At 64.6% G+C, this 25,598-nt stretch overlaps 1 protein-coding gene across 9 annotated transcripts in view; it reads right to left on the reverse strand.

The window, feature by feature from the left end:
- Nucleotides 1-7,908: 7,908 nt before the first annotated feature.
- Nucleotides 7,909-25,598, reverse strand: part of EVA1C (eva-1 homolog C) — a 38,825-nt gene continuing 21,135 nt past the window's right edge. For 4 of the 9 annotated variants that reach the window (XM_036349704.1, XM_036349703.1, XM_036349712.1 and 1 more), the window contains 5 exons: nucleotides 21,954-22,103; nucleotides 14,849-14,992; nucleotides 12,124-12,210; nucleotides 10,494-10,583; nucleotides 7,909-9,055 (listed from right to left, as the gene is read on the reverse strand). In XM_036349704.1, the coding sequence (XP_036205597.1) occupies nucleotides 8,679-9,055; nucleotides 10,494-10,583; nucleotides 12,124-12,210; nucleotides 14,849-14,992; nucleotides 21,954-22,103 (848 nt within the window). In that variant the 3' untranslated portion in view covers nucleotides 7,909-8,678. Of the gene's footprint in view, nucleotides 9,056-10,493; nucleotides 10,584-11,143; nucleotides 11,956-12,123; nucleotides 12,211-14,848; nucleotides 14,993-21,953; nucleotides 22,104-25,598 lie in introns of those variants that run through there. The other 5 variants (XM_036349706.1, XM_036349710.1, XM_036349705.1 and 2 more) reach the window with 4 other exon arrangements.

The following is a 25,598-nucleotide window of genomic DNA, read 5'->3' on the forward strand; positions in this document are numbered from 1 at the left end:
CTGGCGTCTGCTCTCAGCCGCTGCCCTGGAGCAGAGCTCAGCATCCGTGGCCACTAGAGGGCGCCGTCGCCTCCCATTTTCTTGGGCTGCAGGTCTGTCGGAGGCTGGAGCCTGGCAGCTGAGGTCAGAGGTGAAGGTCACCTCCCCACTGAGGCTCCACCAGGTGGAGGGGCCGTCGGTGCCGTCTGACCCAGAACCTGACGCGTCCCCAGGCAGTGTCCCCACCCCCCACCCCCCGACTCAGCTCCCTGCTCTCCCCCCTGCTCCCCCCCTCCCTGCTCTCAGCTCAGTCTCCCAAGCGTGGGAAGTGGACACTTCCCTGGACGCAGACCCGGCCCCACCGTCAGCCCAGGCTCGTCACTGGGAGGGTCAGTACGGGGACCCCGTGGACGGGACGCAGCCGGTTCGCAGCCCTGGGCCTCGGCTGGGAGGCCAGCGGGTGCCCGTGCGCCTGTCCTGTCCTTCACCCCGTCCTGGGTGCTCCAGCCGCATGGTCTCCCTGGGCCCTCGGCTCCCGGCTTCCATCCTGTTACCCACCGGCTCCGGCTCCCCTGGGATGTCCGCCCCTGCGGCCCGAGCCCTGGCCCTCCTTGTCGGCCGTCCAGTGACTTGAAGACGTTGTTTCATACATTTTACTCATTCGTTTCACGCCAGAGGGTGAACCCACGCTCCTCCACGTGGGCCCGAAGCATCAGGGCCAGGGCGGGCTGCAGACCGCGCTCGGGAGGCCACTGGGGGGGGCAGGGGGGGGATGCAGGGAGCCTCACCCATTGACATTTTCCCATTGATGCCTTTTAGAGAGAGTGGGAGGGAAGGAGAGAGTAACATCGATGTGAGACACACTGGTTGCCTCCCACACGGACCCGGACCAGCCTTGGATTGAACCAGCAATCCAGGTACGTGCCCTTGATCGGGATTCGAACCCACAACCCTTCGGTCCTAACTGCTTGGGCCAACGCTCTAACCACTGAACCACCGGCCAGGGCTACAAGGACACTGCTGAGGAGTTAGAATGAAATACAGGAGCACCTCAGCACCACCACTCGCCTTGGGAGACGGACAAGGCGCGGGGAGTCTCACGGCCTTCGGCTCCGGGTGGACGCGGCCTCCAGTCTCGTCCTGCCGAGTCCCGGGAGCCCGCTGCTGATCGACGACAGGAGGACTGATAAACGCCAGCAGCAGCGGAAGGTCCCGGGGCCTGCGGAGCTCGGGGCGGCCGGGAGGCCGGGAGAAGGGCAGGGCCCAGACCCAGCTGCCGGAACCCAGTGAGCCAAGCAGGCCCTGTGCCCGCCGGCCCGCCCACTCCTCTCGCTCCTGCTCCTCGGCCCTGGGCAGGGGCACCCGACCCCCCGCTGCCCGTCCCGCTGGGCCGAGCTGGGACGGAGCAGACAGCGGGGGGCAGAGGGGGGTACAAGCCACCTCGTTGCTTCTGTGACTGGATCAGGCTGTGAAGACTCGCACTGTGGTGGGCGCCCCGAAGATCAGAGGAGGGGGTTTCATCCTGGGGGGGCCAGGGAATGAGAGGCCCTCCAGCCTTGGTCGCCTGCAGGGCTCCCCTCTGACCTCAGAGTTCAGGCCAAAGTCTTCGTTCTGGAGGGAAAGCCCAGGCCTGGGGCCCTGCGGATGGGCCGGCGCTGGGAGCAGCCCCGCGGGCCATGGCGTGGTCCCCCCCCCAGCGGCGTGAGGATGGCCATCAATGCGCCTCACGTTCCCACCAACGGAGCGGCCGTCCCTCCCGGGGCCGCCCTGAGCACCCCCCACCCGCTTGCTTCACTGGTCCCCCGCCTCCCCCGCGGCTGTGACCGGCCCCCTGCTGCCTAGTCTCTGGGGCGTGGCCTCTGCCGAGAGGGAGCCACCCGGACAGGCCGGCCCTCACCCCTGACGAGACGACACATTCAGTGTCCGATTTCCATTTATCGTTGAAATGGCCCCACGTGACCACAGACACAGCCACGCAGACATGCGCACACAGATGCACACACACGTGCATACACAGAGATGCATGCACCCATGGGAACATGCACAGAGATGCACACACGTGTGCACACAGACACATGCACAGATACATGCATGCACACAGATACATGCACACAGAGGTACACGCACAGACACATGTGCTCTGCTTGTCCCTCCACAGCCACCGAAGGCCGGGAGGAGGGATGAACAGCGAGCAGTGAAAGGGAGCCTTCCCGGCCGCTCCCCCGGGCGGAGCACGGACGCTCTGTCGGTGCTGCCGGGGCCGGAATTGGAAGGCGCTGATGGATCCCCCCGCCCCCGCCCCACGAGGCACCTGTGTGAGAGGCAGTCACACCGCCGGCTGCAATCAGGGCGCAGGTGACAACTAGTGACACCCCCTCCCCCCAGGAGAGCCGCCGGGGACAAGCTGGGACCCACGGGGCGAGGCCGGCCGACCCCTCCCAGGTCTCACGTTCACACCAGCCCGGCAGCTCCCCCTCCCACCCCAGGAGCCCGTCTCCATAACCACCCGCTCTCTGTTTCGGGGTGTCACGTTCCTGGGCGCCATGTGTCCCCCTGACATTCCGTGGCCCCGCCTCCACGCGCAGGAAGGCGGAACTTCAGGCTGAAAGGGGCGTTTTACACTCACACCTTGACTCGGGCGGAGTGGATTTTGCTGAAATGAATATTCCCTCTGGGTTTCGGCCAAACCTTGAAGTTTCATGCCCGGTCGCCTTTTCTCTCTCTTCTTTTTAAAGAAAATTAAAAGAGAGTGAAAGCGGGGTTCAGGAAGGAACGGCTACTTTTCAACAGGTCTGATGAGAGGGACGGAGGGAGGCGATGCTGATTCTTTTCAGGAAAGTGAGGTTGCCCTGCAGGCCTCGGGCCGACACTGCGAGGCCGGGCGGAGGGGAAGCCAGTGCCCGACCGCACCTTCCCCACCCCTCCCACCCACCCCCCGGCGCAGGCCCCCCTGGCGCTGGCCTCAGAGCCCTGCGTGGCCAACAGGGAGGCACCTGGGGGAGGCCCCCTGGGTGTGATCAGCTCCCCAACCCCTCTCCCCAGCCCAGGTGGCCGAGGCCCCTGTCGGTTCAACTTCACGGGGCATCACACCGAGCTGCCCACAGGACAAGTGCGGGGGTTCCAGAGGCTCGAGAAATACTCCCGGCTTCCCCCCCCCCCCCCCGCCCCCCAGCTGGCTGCCCTGTCACCTCAGGACTGCTGACGGCGTGCAGAGCAGGCTGAGCCGCGTGGCCCAGAGCTCAGCTCAGCCGGCTGCTTCCTGACTCGGGAGCCCGAGGAGGTGACCATGTGTCTGTGCGTATGTGCACGGCGCGGGGGGGGGGGCGCGAGCAGGTGAGGCCGGGGTCAGTGTAAGCGCCTGCCAGGCCCGGCTGCCTGTGCACCCTTCCCTCCCGGTGCCGAGCTCGGGCGGTGAGCGTGAGTGCTGGCCGCCTGGGGGTGGGGGCAGAGCGTGGACATGCGGACCGAGCTGTTCACTCTGCACGCATGGAGCGCAGCCTCACACAAGGGACAGGGGTCCGAGGCTGGGACCACTGACCCATCTCCCGCACGCGGCCGCGTCTCAGCACCACACCCTGAGAGCCGGAGCATTCCACGTTTGAGCCTGGCCTTAACGGTCACTCTCCAGGCGTCTCTGCCAAGGAGAGCGGTGACGTTTTATGGATTTCAGAGAGAGGAAAAGAGAGGGATAGAAACATCCATGAGGAGAGAGAATCGCCGATCGGCTGCCTCCTGCACGCCCCCATTGGTGATGGAGTCTGCGAGCCGGGCCTGTGCCCTTGGCCGGAATCGAACCCAGGACCCCTCAGTCCGCAGGCCGACGCTCTGTCCATTGAGCCACACCAGCGAGGGCTAATTTGCACTTTTTATTTAACCATCTGACTTCAAGAATGTGTCTGCCTTAAGACACAGCACAGGACTTCCCCAGAGCAGCTGGGGTTCCTCCTAAACCTCTGCAGGGGGAGAAGCTGCCACGCCGTGAGCGGGCGATGCAGGCCCCACGCGTGTAGCCGAATTCCGTCCCCCACCCCCACCCCCACCCCCATCCCGGCACCTTCCCATCAGGGGCCGCGCCTCAGGAAGGAAGTCCAGGAGCTCAGAGCCCAGGGCACCTCCCGGTTGGCAAGTTCTTGGCGGATTAGCAGCACGTCCTCCTGCGGTTCGTTGTCGCCCGTGCTCCTCTCCCTGCGCTGGGAGGCGTCGGGGACACAGGCCGTCCCCGCCCTGCCCGCGTTTCCGGGTCAGGCCGCTGAGTCACTGACCGCGAACGGCCCCTCCTCTCCTCAGCCTCCCCGGCTGCCTTCGTCTTTGAAACAAGAGGAAATGACAGGCTCTATTTTTCTTTTCTCGAAAGGGCTCCGGCCGCGGTCTCGGCGTTGGGACAGGGAAAGGGCTGGAATTGGGCCGCGGCCGTCGGAAGTGACCGGCTTTCCTCTCTTTGTCCTGCGAGGCCTGCCCGAGTTCACAGCAGGAAGGCGGCCTTATTCGCTGGAGATAATTCCCGATTGAATTCGCTGCTGGCCCGACGGGAGTGACCGGCCAGGCGGGGAGTCTCCGCGCAAAGGCCGCACCGAGGGTCCCGCCCGCCCACGGGGCAGGCCACGCTGGGCCTCGACATCCGTCCGCGCTGACGGTGCTCATGCCGCTCCACGCGCCACGCGCGCCACGCCCTCCGGGGGCGCTGGGCTCATCTCTCCCTCAGGGTTTGGCTGCATTGGGCTCATTTCCAAGGGATTAGGACCAGCTGGGTGGCTCTCAGCACCTACAATCAGGCGCAACTAGTCCAGGGCCCGCCCATGACGGGCCGCCCGTGACGGGGCCACCCATGACAGGCCACCCATGACGGGGCCACCCATGACAGGCCACCCATGACGGGCCACCCATGACGGGGCCGCCCGTGACGGGGCCACCCATGACGGGCCACCCATGACGGGGCCGCCCGTGACGGGGCCACCCATGACGGGCCACCCATGACAGGCCACAGGTGGGCTGCACAGGTGGGGCCCGCCTGAGCGAGGCTGCAGCTCCGGCCATGGGCACGGGCACCGAGGCGCACGGGAGCACAGAGGCCTCGGGCTTGAAGACTCGGACGTGTGGGGCCCCCAGGAAGGTGAGCAGAGGAGGGGGCGGGGCCCGGGGCCCCCCTGGCCTGGGGTCTCCAGCTGATCACAGGGTTGGCGGGGCCCAGGGCTGGGCAGGGGTCTCCGGGGCTGACTCAGTACCGAGCGCAGAAGCACCTGCCGCCATGGCCGCTGGCAGGGCCTGCTGAGCCCTGACACGAGACCAGGGTGAGGAGGGGCTGCCTTTAGGCGTCATCCGCTGAGCCTGGCAAGGCGCGGGCTGAGGGGCGCCCACGCTGGTGCCGCTGAAAGTCTGCGCATAACCGTTGACACCCCCGACCCATAACTGCCAACCAGCTACCACCGACTGGAAGCCCCGCCAACAAGCGGGAGCCGGCGATGGTGCGTGTCTTGTGCCTGTGTCATATACTGTGTCCTTACAACAAAGTAAACCCGGAAAAGGAAAAGATATGAACTACGAAAATCAGAAGGAAGTCCTGGCTGGTTGGCTCGGTGGATAGAAGGGTCCCAGATTCTATTCCAGCAAGGGCACAGGCCCGGGTTGTGGGCTCGGTCCCCAGTGGGGGGCGTGCAGGAGGCGGCTGATCCATGATTCTCCCTCATCATTAATGTTTCTATCTCTCTCCTCCCCCTCCCTTCCTCTCTGAAATCAATTAAAAAATATATTTTAAAAATCAGAATGAAGAGAAAATGCATTTATTGGAAACATTTTGCGTAGAAGTGGCCCCTGGAAGCTCAAGCCCGTGGAGTTCAAGGTCAGCGGTGGCTGCTGTAACTAACGAGCCACGCGGCCAGTGCTCCGCGCAGGAGGCAGCCTGGGCGCCGTCTCCTCCTTCCCCGGGGCCTCCGGCCGCCCGATCCCCCAGCGCGGGCCCGGGCCGGCCGCTCCCTGAGCTCTCCCGACCGGGTGGTGCGTGGGTGACGGTCATCGTGGCTCCTTCCTGCCTCGCTCGAGCTCAGAGCATTTAGTGGAGAGTTTACTTGGGTTTAATCTCCGAGGCGCACCAGCCGGGGGATGGAGCTGGGCCTGTGCTGCCCGGGGCCGGGCCCACAGCGGCTTCTTAACCCCGTGACCCCGGTCCCAGGCTCGGGGACACCCGGCCAGACCGGGCACGACCGTGAAGTCCGTGTGTGGGAGACGCCACAACGACCTGGCTCAGCGATAGGGGAGGCCAGGCCTGACCCCGGCTCCGAGCTCAGCGGACACGGACCCCCTCCCGCCGCCAGGCCTCTCTCCACAGCTCGTCCCAGTTCCCCGAGCTCTGGGGGCGCCCGGGGACAGGACGTCGCGGGCGGGGCCCTGTTGGGTGAGAAGCGCGGCTGAGCCCCTTTCCCCGCCCCCACCCGTAGGAGCTGCGGCCCCAAGCCCCCCAGGAAGGAGCTGTGGGGATGACGCCCCTTTCGCAGGTGAGGGGACGAAGGCACCGACAGGCCACCCCGAGACCAAGCCGGAACCCAGTCAGAGGCCAGAGGGCAGCACAGCGAGGCCCCGAGCCCAGGGCGGGGGCAGAGGTGCGTCCGACGGGCTGACGTCAGCCTCCCGGGTCCGAGTGGGGTGAAGGCGCCAGGGCTGGGGTGCTTCTCAGGAGGTCCCCCCTAGACAGCACGCCCCGGGAGCAGGAGCAGCCAGGGGAGGGGGGTGAGAGCGCTCAGTCTGCCTGCCCATGTGCCAGGGCCTCGGCAGCTGGCCTGGGTGCCCCCACCTCGGCGGAGGGGCCGTGGGGCAGGGCAGGGCAGCCCAAAAGGGCTGTGCGGGCACCGCTTTCCAAGGCCCAGCAGACGCCATTGGGCAGCTGGCTCTTCCCTGACCCCACTTGCCACGGGGACGGTGCCCAGCGTCCCCCAGGCCTGGCGCCCCCTGAGGCTGGGGTGACAGTGCCAGCAGGACCCCGTCCACAGCCCTCACCCCAGGCCGCTTCCTGAGAGGGGGTCCTGGCCTGGGACTCCCTGAAGGGCCGCTCTCAGGAGGAGCACAGCCCCCCGCACCGATGGGGGAGGCATTCTGGACCCCCCGCGGGTGTCTGACCCCCGATGGCAGCGCGCCCACCACGCCCACCACGCCCACCACGCCCACCCGCTCCGCGCTTCTCCGGCTTCTCTGGGCGGCTCTGCATCGCCAGCCTCGCTGCTCCTGTGTTTTGGGGCGTCATTAAGGAAAACGGGCCACATGCACACAGCACGGTGACACCCCGACAGCCGATCTCATCACCGACAGCGACTCAGTGACTAGCGGTGGGAGCGTCTGCAGGGGGAGACGGGACGGGGAGCCCCATTCCTGCGGGACCAGCGGACCCGGGAGGTCCCATCACTGCACAGGCAGCGTCACTCCGGGCCATGGACATGCAACCTCACGCCTGTGTCATCCTATTCACACGCCACCCCTGCACTCAGAGGGAAAAAGGGGTTATGTACATACATGTATGCACATGCACATACACGTGTGCATGTGAGCATTGCTTATTGTGTGCGCACACGTGCGCACGTGTGTGCATGTGTGTGAGTGCAAGTGTGTTTGTGTGTGCGTATGTGATGTGTGAGTGTGCGTGTGTGAGTGTGCGTGTGCGAGTGTGTGTGTTTGTGTGTGCATGTGAGTGTGTGAGTGCGTGTGAGTGTGCGAGTGTGTGTGTTTGTGTGTGTGCGCGCGTGTGGTTGGGGGTTTTTGCGACAATTTGAAGGTAACCCCTGGCCCTGGGCACGGAGCTGCCAGGCAGCCCGGCCCACCCTTTCCCACTGGAAGTCCCGCCGTCTTAGCCACTAAAGTAGCAGGTGGAATTTTCCTGTAAAGGGCAAGACAGGGAGTACTTGAAGCTTAAGAATAATATGCAACATGTGACAATGAATTCGAACATCACTGTGTATAAATAAAGTTTTATTGGAACACGGTGGTTTTCATCATGGATCAGCTACGGCTGCCTCTGAGCCCCAGAGCAGGGTCGGCAGACACCTGCCGGGACGCAGACGCCCAGCCTTCTAGCATCTGCCGTTGGAGAAAGATGTCGCTGCCTCCCCTGCTCTGTCAAGTAATGTTAGTGCTTCAATCCGCCGGCAAGCCCGGCCGCGGCTCAGGGGCTGAGCATCAACCTACGAACCAGGTCAGGTTCGATTCCCGGTCAGGGCACAGGCCCGGGTTGCGGCTCGATCCCCAATAGGGGGCGTGCAGGAGGCAGCCGATCAATGGTTCTCTCTCATCATCGATGTTTCTCTCTCTCCCTCTCCCTTCCTCTCTGAAATCAATAAAAATATTTGTTTAAAACCCACCAGTGGTGACCGCGTGCGTCCTGGCAACAGTGCAGCTGCTTGGCTGGACGGTGGCCGTCTGCCCACCGGGAAGAGGGGCCGTGCCCCAGCGCCTGCGGTCGCCGTGGTGACAGCACCAGGAAAGCGTGGGACAGGCGGCGTGATCGCTCAATCGGTGTGAACGGTAATCGTGTCCCGTGTAGACGGGAACCTCAATAAATACGGAAATCGAAGCCGCCCTCCGGTTTATGAGGAATGTGCTGCGGACACCGGAAAGGTCCTGTGGTCGGGTCCGGCTTTTCCGGGTCCGGGGACACCACAGAGTCTCCTTCACAGAAGGTACGAGTGAGCCAGGCCGGGGCCGGCGCCGCGCTCCGTAGCTCAGTAGAAGGGGCCCGCGCTCCGCGGCACCGAGGCGTCCAGGCCGCTGTTCATCCATATTTCCTGGATGATCTGCTCCCTGCGCTCGATCCTCTCCGCCAGCTCCGCGGCCTCGATGGACGTGTACGCGGGGTACGGAGTCCTGCGGAACCCCGACAGCTCCCCGGGGAAGCTGGAGGCGGAGGAGTCCTCGCTCCCCTCGGCGTCCTCGCTGTCCTCCAAGGCCCCGTCGCTTCCGGCCACCAGGCGCTCCCGCGCCCCCCGCAGCGCCCGCAGGTCCCTGGCGCAGGACACTCGGGCGACCAGGGCGCACAGCGTGAGGGCCAGGCCAACGCAGACGCTGGACACGAACAGCAGGGCGGCCCTGTCGGGGTGGGCTGTGGGGGAGAGGGCAGGTCAGGGGCGGGGAGGGCGGGGAGGGCCCAGGCAGGAGGCTAGCGCCGAAGCCAGGCCTGGACAGCGTCCCGCAGACCACGCGTCCTCGGCGATCACAGACCCCCGTGGATTAAAAAAAAAAAGGTTTGGAGCAGAGTCACTGCGTGTATGTCCGTGAGAGGACACGGGCAGAGGGGGTCCCCCCCGAGGTCAAACTCAGGTCTGCCTCTCATTCGCTGTGTGACTTCCTGCAGGACACACACCCTCTCTGTGACCAGCTTCCTTATCTGTAAAATGGGCCAATAGCGCCTTCCCATTAGAGTTCCCATGACGAAGTGAACTAATTCCTATAAAGCTACCAGGACACTCCGTCACGTATAGTGATGCTCAGTAAACTGTCAGCTATCAGTAGTCATAAACGTTGAAAAATTAATTTATATGGAAAGTTTAAATGTGCATGTAAGAACCAATATGTGATGTAAGCAAAGCTTAAGTCCTTCTAGATTAAAAAGAAAATACAGCCCAGCCAGCATGGCTCAGTGTCAGCCTGTGGACTGAAGGGTTCCGGGGTCGATTCCCGGTCAGGGCACAGGCCGGGTTGTGGGCTCGAAGCCCAGTGGGGGGCGTGCGGAGGCAGCCGATCCATGATTCGCTCTCATCGCTGAGGTTTCTCTCTCCCTCTCCCTTCCTCCCTGAAATCAATAAAAACATATTTATATTTAAAAAAAAGGGCCCCGGAGGGTGTGGCTCCCGGGACGGTCGGGCGGGTGCTGCCAGAACTTGCAGCCAGCGCTCCAAACTGCGGCCCGTGCCCAGGTGGGCCGTGCCCTCCCCTCGCCGGGACAGGCTCGGCTCTGCCCACCAGCAGGCTGCGTCCCACTGGCCCTCAGGGGAGATTATCCGGGGAAACTTGGCAGCTGTGCAAGGTAGCGGGTGACTCAGACAGGGGCTCTGTCTTCGCAGGGCACGACCTGTTCCTGGACTCAGCGATCTCTGGCCCAGTGTCCCCCAGCCCAGGGGGGAACGCGCTAATCCCAGGCCCTTCCCAGGATTCCAGCTGGAAACGCATTCCTTCGGCGCCTGCGTCTCAAAGCACAGGATGCCCGTGCAGCCCGCCCCCTTCACAGTGATTCTCCCGCCTGCCCACCCCCCCGTCCCCCCCTGCAGCCCGCCCTACACAGTGTGACCTCCCCTCCGCCCCCCAGTGGTTCCCCTGCAGCCCGCCCTACACGTGACTCTCCCGTCTGCCACCCCCTCCCGCCCCCAGCGATTCTCCTGTTGGTCGCCCGGCTGAGCTGGACCTGAATCCAGGCCTCTGTGTTTCCAGATCCCAGCAGACGACAATGCACAGGTCAACGTGAGGTGTGAAGTCGGTTCCCGGCCAGCGGAGCCTGTGAACCCAGTGACTCGCCAGCTCCCTGAGGGCGCCCGCCGACCCACCTCTGATGTAGGCGAAGGCTGCCAGGGAGCTGCTGACGAGGACCCCGTCCTTCCTCGGGACCCGCGACTCGCTGGGGTCGGCGTTGACACCTGGGTCATAACAAAGTGCAGGACGTGAGGCGCAGCGGCCACAGACCTCCACGCCGCCTGGCCATGTGGCCCAGTGGTTGGAGCATCGGCCCGCGCACCAGAGGGTCATGGGTTCCATTCCCAGTCAGGGGCACGAGCCTGGCCAGAAGGTTAGATCCCCGGCCCCAACGGGGCGCATGGGGGAGGCAACCAGGCGATGTGCCTCTCTTACATGGATGTCTCCCTCTCTCTCTCTCTCTCTCTCTCTCTCTCTCCCCCCCCCTCCCTCCCTTCCACTCTCTAAAAATCAATGGAGAAAAATACCCTCAGGTGAGGATTAACAAAACAAAACAAAAATCAAACAAAAACTAAGCCAGGAAGAGCGTTAAGGCGGGGCCCTGCAGACGTGAGACACAGAAGGGCCTGGGAACGCTAAGCCGCTCACCGCCCCTGCCGACGGGAGCGAATCTGTTTTCCTGTCCCAGCGGCAACGCGCGTGTCGCGTCTAGTAACGTCCGACTTCGCCCCGCGGCTGCTCTGTGAGCACCGGGAAGCCAGCCCCGGTCAGACGGGCGGCCGTGCTGGGTCACGTTTCTCGGAAATGACAGTCGGATCCTGGCTCCACGTTGGCGCCGGCTCGGGGCTCCCGATGGGGCATCCACGGAGCTCTGGCATGTCCGGCGGGGCCCAAGCCTCAGAGGAAGGAGGGCACGGGGTCGGAGGCTGCCGGGTGGTCACGGGACTAGAGAGAGCAGTGGGCGGGGCAGCCTGGGGGCTGGGGAACGCCAGCCATAATGATCCCAAACGTGAGCTGAGAGAGGGTTTCTGTTGCTCGGTGCTGCCCTGTCATGTGCACGTCCAGCGTGTTTTCACATGTAGGGGGCAAAGACCTCACCCATGTTACGGACGTAACACACAGCCTTCCTCACATACTGGCCGGTGTGGCTCAGTGGTTGAGCATCGAACTATGAGCCAGGAGGTCACGGTAGATTCCCGGTCAGGGCACAGGCCCGGGTTGCGGGCTCGATCCCCAGTGTGGGGCGTGCAGGAGGCAGCCGGTCCATGATTCTCTCTCATCATGGACATTTCTCTCTCTCTCTCCCTCCCCCTTCCTCTCTGACATCAATAAAAATATGGAAAAAAAAACACCTTTCCCCGCCCAGAGCTCCGCAGCTTCCACAGGGGCTGGCCAGCTCTACCGGGAGCCCAGGGCCGAGTTCCGTCCTGGGTCTGATGAGCAGACCGGAGGCTCGGCCCACGATGAGCAGAAGCCCTGGGGGCCTCCAGGAGGCGCGGGCGCCCAGACGCAGCGCGATCAGAGCCATCAGCTCGCCAGCAGCCCCGCAGGATCCCGCGTGTGTTCTGTGCACGTGTCTGTTTCGATTTGATTTTTCTTTCAGGAAAGAGAGTGGAATGGGGGGAGGACTTATTCTGGGTATAACTTTAAAAGCGAAATGAAGTGCTGGCCCCCACTGGCCGCCTTTGCACGGCCCGCGACACCCCTTCCCTCCGCCCTCGGCCGGGCCCCTGCCGAGAGGCCCCAGCGAGCCCTGCACGTTACCGTGGCCGCCGTCCTCGTCCTCCTGCCTCAGGGAAGGGTCCTGGTCAGCGAGGGCGGGGTCCACTGCTGTGAGGATGCTCCTGGGCACTAAGAGCCAGAAAGAGAGGCGAGATTAAACACTCAGTTCCCACCGGGGCGCGGGTCACGGCGCGTCAGGGGCACTCACGCCAGTGACCGCCCGACCCCAGAGAGGCCGTCCTGGGCTGATTGTGCAGCGTTCACCACGACAGCCGGAGAGGAAGTCAACAGAGCCTGGTGCCTTTCTCGCTGCAGAACAACCTGACACCACGGGGACGAACCTCAGAACGTGACACGCGGATCCCACGGATCCCACAGATCCCGCCAGAAAAAGCCACACCACAGGGACAGCCCACGGGAGAGGCTGGTGCCCCGACCAGAGTCCAGCACGGCGGCAGCCGTGGAAACCCGCTGCCTTAAAGGGTTAGGACATCGGCCGCCCCCAGGCCGGCCCCCTGGCGTCTGCGGGTGAAACCAGACACGGTGAGTCTCAGGGGTCTGGAGGGCACTGGACCTTGAAGAAAACTCTGTGTCGGGCTGGGGTCGGCGGAGCCGTTAGGAAAGGAGCCTGGCCTGCCGGGGGCTCGGTGCTTGGAGCGTCGTCGGTGAACCAGGTCGCGGTCCGGGTCCTGGTCAGGGCTCACACCAGGCTTCGGGCTCCACCCCTGTCGGGGGTGCGGGGGCAACTGATGGATGTTTCTCTCTTCTTCTTCCTCTTCCTCTTCCTCTTCCTCTCCCCCTCCTTCTCCTCTTCCCCCCCCCCCCTCCTCCTCCTCTTTCTTCTTCCTCTCAAATCAATAAACATATTCCCAGGTGAGGATTTAAAAAAAAACAGTAAAGAAAAAAGAGAGAAGCGTCGCAGGATGAACTCGGGCCCTAAGAATTCTGCATGTAAAGACTCTACTCTGTCACCTGCTCCTCCCCCTCAGCGGGTCGCGGCGGCACCTGCAAACCCTGGCACCGTATTCCCTGCTGCCCACATCCCAGCCCCTCCGCCTGCCTGGCCGGGTCCTCGAGAGCTGCCCAGGCTGGGGCCCCATGAGTTCTGTGCTCCCAGGAGGTGGTGGGGGGGTGCTGGCCATGCCCCTGAGCTGGTGACTCCCGAGACCATGGCTACAGGTCTGGTGAGAAGCCTTGAGGGGAGCTGGCCCAGGGCTCCGGCCTCCAGGCCTCTGCGCCCCAGCCCGTCCAGAGTGTGGCTCACAGTGATGCTGAAACTGCCCAGCCTGAGGCGGAGCAGCAGGTGGAAGGAAGCTACCAACAGGGAGGCTGTTCTTTTTAAAATGCAAATGGCGTGTCCCCTGAGGAAGTCCTTCCGTGGCCCCGTACCCTGCAGAGACAGGCTTAACCCCCACCCAGCCCCCCACCAGCTCTCACCTCCCAGCCCTGCGTGTGCCGTGTGCCCTCCTCCTGCATCACTGCGCTGACGCCTACACACCCGCATCTCCCTGGCCTCCGACGCCACCTCCCCCGGGCAGCCCTCCAGGCCCTGAATCCCCAGAACCCGATTCCCTGCATCTGTCCTGTAGGCTGTGAGAACCACGGAAACTTCCCCACCTCCCACCCACTCCTTTCGGCTTCAACCAGCTCCAACTGCTCCCGGGCCCACCCCGAGCCCTCCCTGAGGGGTTCGCCTGGACATTCCTCACTGACAGCCTCTGGGCTCCTCACACCAACGTCCTCGTCAGTGGGGAGGCCCCTTTAGACGGGGCAGGCGTGTGCAGCCGCTGCGATCAGTTAGCGGTTTGGGCCCCAGGGAAGGGCCACCGGGGCTTCCTGACAGCGCCAGGCCACCTGGGCTTTTAAAAAATATGTTTATATTTAATATTTTAGGGAGAGAGACAGAAACATCAATGAGGAGAGAGAACCATGGAGGAAGGGAGAGGGAGAGAGAGCCAGAAACATCGATGAGAGAGACATCGATCAGCTGCCTCCTGCACACCCCCCACTGGGGATGTGCCCGCAACCAAGGTACATGCCCTTGACCAGAATCGAACCCGGGACCCTTCAGTCCCCAGGCCAACGCTCTATCCACTGAACCACACCGGCCAGGGCTCACCCTTTGCTTTTATGCTCCTTAAAAACAACAGTCCACCGGCCGGCTCACAGGACCGGAACCCGCCTCACTCCCGAGAAGATCGGCTGCTGCTTTCCTTTTAAGTCGTTTTGTAGAACCGCAGTCTAGCGAGCCCAGCCCTGCACGTGGTTCCGTGGACACTAGGACAACCGTGTCCTGTCGTATTTCACTGCTGCAGAGCCGGCACTGGGCCTGCTGACTCGGCGCCGGGGGCTGTGGCTGGAACGGCGGCTGCCGCCCCGGAAATTCGTCATTTAGGGCCTAAAGGCACGGCCGGAGGGAGCTATGTTCCCGTGCCTCGCACGCCCCCCCCAAATGGCGCCTCCTACGAACCCAGATGAAGATCGCTGCTCTCGGTGACATCAGCTTCGCCCTGTTCGTTCCCTCCCCACCCTCCCCCTTGGCTGCCGATTCGATTGCTAAAGAGCTTTAACGCGGATTTGGACCAAACTCGGCTGCTTATCTGGTGAGCGCGTCATAAACAGCAATAAAGCCCGAGAAGGGGCCCTGGGCCCTCTGGGGGGACGACAGTTTCAGGAGCAGAGCCGCTGGGCTGGTTGGCGGCAGCTGCGCTGGTTGTCACGGCCACCTCCTCCGGGCAGGCCGCCCGGGCTGAGGGGATGATCTTACCGCAGGCGTAGGCGACGGTGAGGTACTTCCTGGCTCCGGGCAGACAGGGGCTCCCGAAGTGGTGGTCGTCGACGAGGACTCGGCATCTCTGCCGCCCGTAGCACCTCCGGGCCAGCACGTGCGACGCCGAGTAGGACAAGCAGTCTGCAGGCGGAACAGCAGCGAGAGCGTTAGGCTGCGTCCGGCACACGGCGCCCCATGGCCCATGCTGTGTCCGGGGAATGAGTACACCGGCCGGGCTGTCTCATGTGGACAATGGCTCTGATGACTCCTGGCTCAGGAAGGCCCCCAGCGTGAGCCACCTACCACGGAGGAGCCGGCCCCCAGATGGCCACAGACCACAGAGGAGCCGGCCCCCGGAGGGCCACGGACCACAGAGGAGCCGGCCCCCGGAGGGCCAAGTACCACGGCATGCTCCAGAGAGGAGAGAGAGAAACATCAATGATGAGAGAGAATCATGGATCGGCTGCCTCCTGCACGCCCCCCACTGGGGATCAAGCCCACAACCTGGGCCTGTGCCCTGACTGGGAATCGCACCCTGACCTCCTGGGTCCTAGGTCGACACTCAACCAAGCCACACGGGTGGGCCACTTTAAAACGCAGTCTCCTGCAAACGGTCCGAGCTCAGTGTGGCCCAGGGTGTGTCAGCCCCGACGGCCTGGGGCCTGCTCCTCCTGGTACGTGGCCCTCTGGGGCCTGAAGACCACTCTGGGTCCCGCACTCTCACCAGGATGAAGCCACTCGCTCCCTCGGTGACCAGGGCACAAACCTGCCTCGGTGAGTCACGCCACTCGGCCCGGCCAGCGTGGCTCAGTGATCAGTGACTCTCCCATCACTGATGTTCCTGTCTCTCTCTCCCTCTCCCTTCCTCTCTGGAATCAATAAGGATATATTTTAAGAATATTTTTTAAAAAATAAAGCCGTCTTTCCCTCCCAGCCTGGTTCTGTGTGCTCTCTTCCTGGCCACCTACCTTCCTCGCCGCCCCCCTCCCCCCCGCCATGTGATGGCGAGGTGCCCCTCCCCCCTGCATGTGAACACAAGATGCCCCTCCCCATGTATGTGATGAGGTGCCCCTCCCCCCTGTATGTGATGAGGTGCCCCTCCCCCCTGCATGTGAACACGAGGTGGCCCTCCCCCCTGTATGTGATGAGGTGCCCCTCCCCCCTGTATGTGATGATGAGGTGCCCCTCCCCCTGCATGTGAACACAAGATGCCCCTCCCCCATGTATGTGATGAGGTGCCCCTCCCCCCTGTATGTGATGACGAGGTGCCCCTCCCCCCTGCATGTGAACACGAGGTGCCCCTCCCCCATGCATGTGATGACGAGGTGGCCCTCCGTTTTGGTCTCCTGGCTGCTGCCTGACGCTGGCTCTGAGCGAGCGCCTTCGGAACCTGCGTGTCCTTAGGTGATGGCGGCTGCTCTCCAGGCTGTCTTGGCAGCGGGAGCCCTGGCGCCTGGATCTTCGCCTGAGAAGCCCTGGGCCTGCCCGCACTTGGCCCTGGGATGCCCTTCGCTCCCCCTCTGAGGCCACGGGTGGTTCTCCTTCTCTTATTAAGGAAACAGCCGAGTCCCAGGCGTCCACCCAGGAAATGTAACTGCAGCCGGACGGGAGTGTCCCAGGGGACGCCCAGCAGGGACCTGCCTGGAGCCCTGGAGTTTTAAAGTGGGCCCGGCCGGGTGGCTCAGTGGTTGACGTCGACCTGTGAACCAGGAGGTCAGGGTTCAATTCCCGGTCAGGTCACAGGCCCGGGTAGTGGACTTGATCCCCAGCAGGGGACGTGCAGGAGGCAGCCGATCAATGCTTCTCTCATCACTGATGTTTCTATCTCCCTCTCCCTCTCCCTTCCTCTCTGAAATCAATAAAAATATATTTAAAAACAAAAAGAAATCTTGCCCTGGCCAGTTCTCCACGGTTAGAGCGTCGGCCTGTGCCTGGAAGGGTCACGGGTTTGACTCCCGGTCGGGGCACATGCCTAGGTCTGGGGTGTGATCCCCAGTGGGGGGCACGGGGGAGGCAGCCAATGGATGTGCCTCTCGCACCCATGTTCCCTCTCTCTTCCCTCCCTCCCTTCCTTCCTCTCTGAGAATCAGTGGGCAAAGCCCGCAGGCGAGGATTAACAAAACGAAAGGGGAACAGAAATCTCTTCCTCCACCGGGAGCTCTGCGGCCTCGCTCTCATTCCTGCTGCCTGGGGGGGGGGGGGGGGGGTTGCGCAGGAGGACCCGGTGACCACAGTGACCGGCCCTCAGCGAGGCCTGGACACGCCCCCCCACCCCCAGGTCTGAGGGCCGGAGCCGCTCGGCGCTGCTTCCCCACCACCAGGCCCCACTGAGCCCCTGGAGCCGCAGAGCAGGAGGGAAAGCACCGTGCCCTTCCCGAGGCCTCGTGACCTTTCTGAGCCGGGAGAGACCCTGCCCCTCGCCCCGGGCAGGCACCTGCAGGCCCTGCTTCCCGGGGGAACCCACGGCCCTGCCCCCTCCTCCACGGGGGACTGCGGTCCTGTGGGAGCTGCAGGCGGAACACACACACACGCACACACACGCATGCACGGACACACACACACGCACGCACGCACACACACGCATATACACGGGCACACGCGCACACACACACACACACACAGCCGTGGCACGGATGTGGCCTGCAGGCATGTTTGGTTTGGCTCCCAGTGTTTTGAAAGTTGGAACATTTCACATGAAAAGAAAACAGAAATGGGTTTCCGATCTCCCGGGAGGTCAGGAGCTGGGACCACGCCGGGCCCACATTCCGGCCGCGGCCGTCCACCGCGACCACCCACCGCGACCACCCACCGCGGCCGCCCACCGCGACCGTCCACCGCGACCGTCCACTGCGGCCGTCCACCACGACCGTCCACCGCGACCACCCACCGCGACCGTCCACCGCGATCACCCGCCGCGGCCGTCCACCGCGACCACCCACCGCGACCGTCCACCGCGATCACCCGCCGCGACCGTCCACCGCGACCACCCACCGCGACCGTCCACCGCGACCGTCCACCGCGGCCATCCACCGCAACCGCCCACCGCGATCACCCGCCGCGGCCGTCCACCGCGACCGCCCACCGCGATCACCCACCGCGGCCGTCCACCGCGGCCGTCCACCGCGACCGTCCACCGCGACCACCCACCGCGGCCACCCACCGCGGCCGTCCACCGCGGCCACCCACCGCGACCATCCACGGCGGCAGCCGACGGCACCACTGGGGGCTCAGCTCCACGCACGCGGCACCCCCTGAAGGGGAGCCTCCGGCCGCAGGGGCACCTCCTGGGGCTGATTCATCCGTTCAGACCAGGAGCTTAAACCAGATGCTCTGGTGGCCCTGGCGGGGCTGCGTGGGGTTCAGCCTGAGGAAATGGAGGCCCCCCTCGCCGTGGCCGGCGGGCTCCGTGGTTGAGCGTTGACCTATGAACCAGGAGGTTCGATTCCCGGTCAGGGCACAGGCCTGGGTTGTGGGCTCCATCCCCAGTGGGGGGCGTGCAGGAGGCAGCCGGCCCGTGATTCTCTTTCCTCACGGATGTTTCTCTCTCCCTCCCTCTCCCTTGTTCTCTGAAATAATTCTTTAAAAAGAGAAAGAAATGGAGTCCCTTCTGCAGAAAGAGGTCCGAGTCCCAGGGCGCGTTATCAGCCGCCGTGTCCAGACAGACCAGGTGGCCCCTCGGGTGTCCGGGGCCTTGAGCAGATCGGCCTCGGCCACCTGGGCGCACAGGCCGGCCTGGCACAGGGAGGGTCCCTTGTCCTGACACGGAGGCCGGAGGAGGGAGGAGGGGTGACTTCTGAACACGCCTGTTACCTGGGAGGGGACGGGGTGCGGGACTCGCTGGTCGCTCCTGGGGCACGCGGCTGGGGTGCCCCTCACCTCTGCCCACCTGGCGGCCGGGCAGCTGAGACGGAGCCCTCTCCCCAGAGCTAAGGCAGCGCGGCCGGCGGCCCCCTCGGCCAGCCCGGGTGTGGTCTGCCTCCAACACCGCCCAGCATCCCGCCCGGCAGGTGACACGCCACGGACACGGCCTGGGCCTGGGCGCCGCCTGGTGACGGCTCGCTGCTCCCGGGGAGCCTGCCTGTGAGGGAGGGCGTTTAGGGCTTTTTCCCGATCAGACATGTTACTACGCAGGCGTCCCTTGTAGCTCAATGTTCCCTTTCACTTGGGGCCCATGAATACATTGCAGCAATTTAGCCTGTTAAGCAGCTCGTTGCAGATGCTGATGAATGCAGCTCAGTGCCTTGGGCGTTTCAGGGAGGGGGCAATTCTCTCTGGTGAGGTACAGGTGGGGGTTAACCATCACAGGCGGGGGTTTAACCTCACAGGGGGGGTTTAACCTCACAGGGGGGGTTTAACCATCACAGGGGGGGTTTAACCATCACAGGCGGGGGGTTAACCATCACAGGTGGGGGGTTAACCATCCCAGGTGGGGGTTAACCTCACAGGGGGGGTTTAACCATCACAGGTGGGGGTTAACCATCACAGGTGGGGGTTAACCATCACAGGCGGGGGTTTAACCTCACAGGGGGGGTTTAACCATCACAGGGGGGGTTTAACCATCACAGGCGGGGGGTTAACCATCACAGGTGGGGGGTTAACCATCACAGGTGGGGGTTAACCTCACAGGGGGGGTTTAACCATCACAGGTGGGGTGTTTAACCTCACGGGGGGGGGTTAACCTCACAGGGGGGGGTTTAACCATCACAGGCGGGGGGTTAACTATCACAGGCGGGGGTTTAACCGCACAGGGGGGGTTTAACCATCACAGGTGGGTGTTTAACCTCACGGGGGGGGGGTTAACCTCACAGGGGGGGGGGTTAACCATCACAGGTGGGGTTTAACCAAACAGGCGGGGGGTTAACCATAACAGGTGGGGGTTTAACCTCACGGGGGGGGGGTTAACCATCACAGGCGGGGGGTTAACCATCACAGGTGGGGGTTTAACCATCACAGGCGGGGGGTTAACCATCACAGGTGGGGGTTTAACCTCACAGGCAGGGGGTTAACCATCACAGGTGGGGGTTTAACCATCACAGGTGGGGGTTTAACCATCACAGGTGGGGGTTTAACCATCACAGGTGGGGGTTTAACCATCACAGGTGGGGGGTTAACCATCACAGGTGGGGGTGGCGGTTAATCTTAGGTGTCAGTTTAGTTGGGCTCTAGTGCCCAGTTGTCTGGTCAGACACGTCTAGATGCTGTGGAGAAGGCAGTTTTTGTTGTGGTTTTTTAATCCTCACTGGAGGATGACTTTAGAGAGAGCAGAATGGAGAGGAAGAGAGAGAGAGAGAGAAACACCGATGTGAGAGAGACACATCGACTGGTTGCCTCTCACGTGCTCCCAACCAGGGCCAGGAGCCTGCAACCCAGGCAGGTGCCCTTGACCAGAATCAAACCCGGGACCGGTCAGTCCGCAGGTCAGCACTCTCTCCACTGAGCCACACTGGCCAGGGCAGGAAGGTACTGTTTAAACTGTGACTGATGTTTATTTTTACATATTTTGTGTGACTAACGTTTAAACCAGGAGACTGTGCCTGACGCAGAGCCCTCCAGTGGGGGCCTCGCCCGCCCGAGCAGTGGAGGCCTGGAGGGCGGAGCCCGAGGTTTTAGAAAAAGGACGTTCTCGGGAGGCAGGTGGGTCTCCGTGGGCCTCGGGCCGGCGTCCTGCGAGCCGGGTCAGAGGCGGACTTGGCTCCTCCGCGTTCCTCGCCCGCAGGCCGCCCTGGGCGTCAGACTCGGGCCTCACCCGTCAGCGGCTCCTCTCTCCCCGTGTCTGCTGCTGGCCGTTTCCCGGAGAACCCGGCTGCCACAGGGAGGGGCCGTGCTGGCCTCAGCTCTAACCCGCCGGCTCCTAAGGGGCCGCCTGCTGACCCTCCACCTGAGTGCAGCCTCGGCCAGCGCTGGGTCCCTGCCCCGCACCTTCCCGGGGCCTGCAGCCTCTCCTCCTCCAGCTCTGCTCTGGCTTCACTGCCTGGCCCACCCCTCCCTGCAGCCCCTCCCTCCCCTCCCCTGCCCTCCCCTCCCCTCCCCCACCCCTCCCTGCAGCCCCTCCCTCCCCTCCCCTCCCCTGCCCTCCCCTCCCCTCCCCCACCCCTCCCTGCAGCCTCTCCCTCCCCTCCCCTCCCCTGCCCTCCCCTCCCTTCCCCCACCCCTCCCTGCAGCCCCTCCTTCCCCTCCCCTCCCCTGCCCTCCCCTCCCTTCCCCCACCCCTCCCTGCAGCCCCTCCTTCCCCTCCCCTCCCCTGCCCTCCCCTTCCCCTCCCCCACCCCTCCCTGCAGCCCCTCCTTCCCCTCCCCTCCCCTGCCCTCCCCTCCCTTCCCCCACCCCTCCCTGCAGCCCCTCCTTCCCCTCCCCTCCCCTGCCCTCCCCTCCCTTCCCCCACCCCTCCCTGCAGCCCCTCCTTCCCCTCCCCTCCCCTGCCCTCCCCTCCCTTCCCCCACCCCTCCCTGCAGCCCCTCCTTCCCCTCCCCTCCCCTGCCCTCCCCTTCCCCTCCCCCACCCCTCCCTGCAGCCCCTCCTTCCCCTCCCCTCCCCTGCCCTCCCCTCCCTTCCCCCACCCCTCCCTGCAGCCCCTCCTTCCCCTCCCCTCCCCTGCCCTCCCCTCCCTTCCCCCACCCCTCCCTGCAGCCCCTCCTTCCCCTCCCCTCCCCTGCCCTCCCCTTCCCCTCCCCCACCCCTCCCTGCAGCCCCTCCTTCCCCTCCCCTCCCCTGCCCTCCCCTTCCCCTCCCCCACCCCTCCCTGCAGCCCCTCCCTCCCCTCCCCTCCCCCACGCACTGTTCCCGGGGGCGCTCGTCCACACCTGAAACACGACCCATTAGCCCACCGCTGTCTGCCTCCTCACCGCCCCCCGCCCGCTGCTGGGAGGTCCACTCGCTCCGTGTGGACGCGTGTGGGCCCTCGAACACGCCCGCGCCTGGAGCAGGGCGTTGCATCCAGCAGGCGCTCAGTAACACTTGGTGTGGAATGAGGGACCATGGCCGGGGCAGGAATGTGGGGCGGCAGGAGGCCCTGTGTCGGGGGCTGGTCCCTCCTTGCCCTCGACGCGCCCTCTAACCCAGTACAAGCCACAGCGGGACCCACCCCTGCGGGGAGCCCACCTACCGAAGGGGGGCGGCCGGGCCCCCGAGGCGCACAGGTCCGCGTCCTGCGCCCGTCGGCCGTAGGCGGCCGCGTAGATGTTGAGGAACTTGGACGGGTGGCAGTGCAGCTTCAGCTCCTGGCCCTCGCACACCGTCTTGTTTTTCAGTTCATCTGGGGCAGAAACAAAACCGGGGCGTCGTCAGCTCGCGGGGAGCGCCGCCCGGGGGGGCGCCGGGATCCCAGGCCCCCACCCTCGGGGCCACCTGCGCGGCCCTCATGGAGCCCCCTCCACGGCCGTGGGCCCGGCAGGTGCTGCGGCCAGCGGTCTGACGACACGGAGGACGGCCAGGGACCCGGGGCCGCCACGCCAGGGACGGACAAGCCCTGTTTTCACCATTTAGGATTTTTTTTTCAATTGTGTATTTGATCGGGCCAAAGGTCAAATGTTTTCCTGACTCGGGCTGCAATCAAGCTATTGGGAGGCTCCCGGCCGAGGAGGCCTTACAGAGGCCTGAGCAGCAAACACCGGGCCCTGGGCAGGTGGGACCCCCGAGACCTGAAGCGGATGAAGCTTAAGCCCCAACAGGAGCACGAAAGAACATGATTTCCAAACATGAATTCCACTTCCTTTTTTATATGTATAGTATGTTTTTATTGATTTCAAAAAGGGAAAGGGAGAGGGAGAGAGACATCAGTGATGAGAGAGAATCACTGATCAGCTGCCTCCTGCACGCCCCCCACTGGGGATCGAGCCTGCAACTCGGGCAGGTGCCCTGACTGGGAACCGAACCTGGGACCCGTCAGTCCACAGGCCGACGCTCAACCCACTGAGCCACACCACAAAGGGCCGAACGCTGGCTTTGAGGCGGGCGCCCTCCCAGCTGGGAGAACACCCAAAAATGTGAAGAATGCCTCCGGGGGCAGAGCAGGCGGGGGGGGGGTGGGGGGGGCAGGAGAGGGCAGGATGCCAACCCGGCCGATCTCGGCACCTGGAGATGCTTCCAGGATGGGCTCCTTCCTGCGCCTCCTCCCTGTCTCCTCCAGAATGTTCTAAGTGATAAGTTCTATTTTGAAGGCACCACCTCCCCAAAGTTCAAGGCCGTTCACGAGAGGCAGCCCGAAGCCAGCCAGGCTCTCCCGGGTAACACCACACCCGCGGGGCGGCCTCCAGCGATCACCCCGATTACGGGCAAATCGCCGCCTGGACTGGGGGCCGGGGTGTCCCGACAGGCGGGGGTGACGGTGTGTCACGCTGACTCACCCTGTTCCTCGGGAATGTGCTAAGTCACCGTCGCCCGAGAGTGACATTTCTGGGTTCTCAGGACCATGGGGCCACGGACATAACGGCTCCTTTTCTAGGAGAGCGAGCGCTTGTCTCAGAGGCGGGGAGCGCCACGGGCGCGGGTTAGACAGGTGCGGGGGGCACCGGCCCCCACGGGGCTCAATGGGGAGAGCAACGGGCCGGGAGGAGGCGGAGCCAAGACTCTGCTCAAAGGACAACAGCAGCCCGGCCGGCCGGTGCGGCTCAGTGGTTGGGCATCAACCCAGGAACTAGGAGGTCACGGTCAGGGCACAGGCCGGTTGTGGGCTCGATCCCCAGTGGGGGGGACGTGCAGGAGGCAGCCGATCCATGATGTTCTCTCCTCAATGTTTATCTCTACCCCTCTCCCTTCCTCTCTCTCTAAAAATCAATGAAAACATATATTTTTTAAAGGAAAACAGCGGCAAATGCTCCGCACGGAGTTACCGGTCAGAGGCCAGTGCGTGCGACGCGGCCCAGCCTCGGGACCTGCCGGGTGCGGACGTGTCGTCACCGCCGCTGTTCACGCTCCAGTGCGGGCGAGAGGACCGCGCACCCGTGTTTCAGTCGCTCTTAGAAGTTTTAAATTCTTACAGGCAGTGCACCCGGCTGCTGCTGCGCCCAGGCCAGACCGTACCCCACCCTCCCAGCCACGCGCATGTCCCTGCCTTTCAGCCATTCGCACCGAGTCCTGGGGCCTGAGGGAGGTTCCCGTCACTGCCCGAGCCCACACGGCAGCTACACGGCAGCCGGGCCCCCTGGGAACAGGCCCTGAGTCAGGAGCACCTGCCACACGTGGGAGCGGGAGCAGCGGGTCCCGGGGACCCAAGGCCGTGCCCCTGGGCCCGAAGCACAGGCGCCTTCTCATTCGGGCAGGACTTCCCGACAGGAGCGCTGGTCCTGCATTCGCCCGAGACCCACAGCATCAGGGCAGCTGGGTGCAGAGTGGGCAGGCTTTCCAAACGCAGGTGCGGTCAGCACACATAGGGACACGGGCACCAGTCAGCATGCACGTGGGCACATGCATGGGTCAGCACGCACAGGGACGTGGGCACGGTCAGCACGCACAGGGGCGTGGGCATGGGTCAGCACGCACAGGGGCGCGGGCAGGGTCAACACGCACAGGGACGCGGGCACGGTCAGCACGCACAGGGGCGTGGGCATGGGTCAGCACGCACAGGGGCGCGGGCACGGTCAGCACGCACAGGGGCGCGGGCATGGGTCAGCACGCACAGGGGCGCAGGCACGGTCAGCACGCACAGGGGCGCGGGCATGGGTCAGCACGCACATGGGCACTGGCATGGGTCAGCACGCACAGGGGCGCGGGCATGGGTCAGCACGCACATGGGCACTGGCATGGGTCAGCACGCACAGGGGCGCAGGCATGGGTCAGCACGCACAGGGGCGCGGGCATGGGTCAGCACGCACATGGGCACTGGCATGGGTCAGCACGCACAGGGGCGCGGGCACGGTCAGCACGCACAGGGGCGCGGGCACGGTCAGCACACACATGGGCACTGGCATGGGTCAGCACGCACAGGGGCGCAGGCACGGTCAGCACGCACAGGGGCGCGGGCATGGGTCAGCACGCACAGGGGCGCGGGCACGGTCAGCACGCACAGGGACGCGGGCACGGTCAGCACGCACAGGGGCGCGGGCAGGGTCAGCACACACAGGGACGTGGGTATGGTCAGCACGCACATGGGCACTGGCATGGGTCAGCACGCACATGGGCACTGGCATGGGTCAGCACGCACATGAACGCGGGCACGGTCAGCACGCACATGAACGCGGGCACGGTCAGCACGCACATGGACGCGGGCACGGTCAGCACGCACATGGGCGCGGGCATGGGTCAGCACGCACAGGGGCGCGGGCACGGTCAGCACGCACAGGGGCGCGGGCATGGGTCAGCACGCACAGGGGCGCGGGCATGGGTCAGCACGCACAGGGGCGCGGACATGGGTCAGCACGCACAGCGGCGCGGGCATGGGTCAGCACGCACAGGGGCGCGGGCACGGTCAGCACGCACAGGGGCGCGGGCATGGGTCAGCACGCACAGGGGCGCAGGCACGGTCAGCACGCACAGGGGCGCGGGCATGGGTCAGCACGCACATGGGCACTGGCATGGGTCAGCACGCACAGGGGCGCGGGCATGGGTCAGCACGCACATGGGCACTGGCATGGGTCAGCACGCACAGGGGCGCAGGCATGGGTCAGCACGCACAGGGGCGCGGGCATGGGTCAGCACGCACATGGGCACTGGCATGGGTCAGCACGCACAGGGGCGCGGGCACGGTCAGCACGCACAGGGGCGCGGGCACGGTCAGCACACACATGGGCACTGGCATGGGTCAGCACGCACA

Source organism: Myotis myotis, unplaced genomic scaffold (assembly GCF_014108235.1).
Source record: "Myotis myotis isolate mMyoMyo1 unplaced genomic scaffold, mMyoMyo1.p scaffold_m19_p_2, whole genome shotgun sequence".
NCBI lineage: Eukaryota > Metazoa > Chordata > Mammalia > Chiroptera > Vespertilionidae > Myotis > Myotis myotis.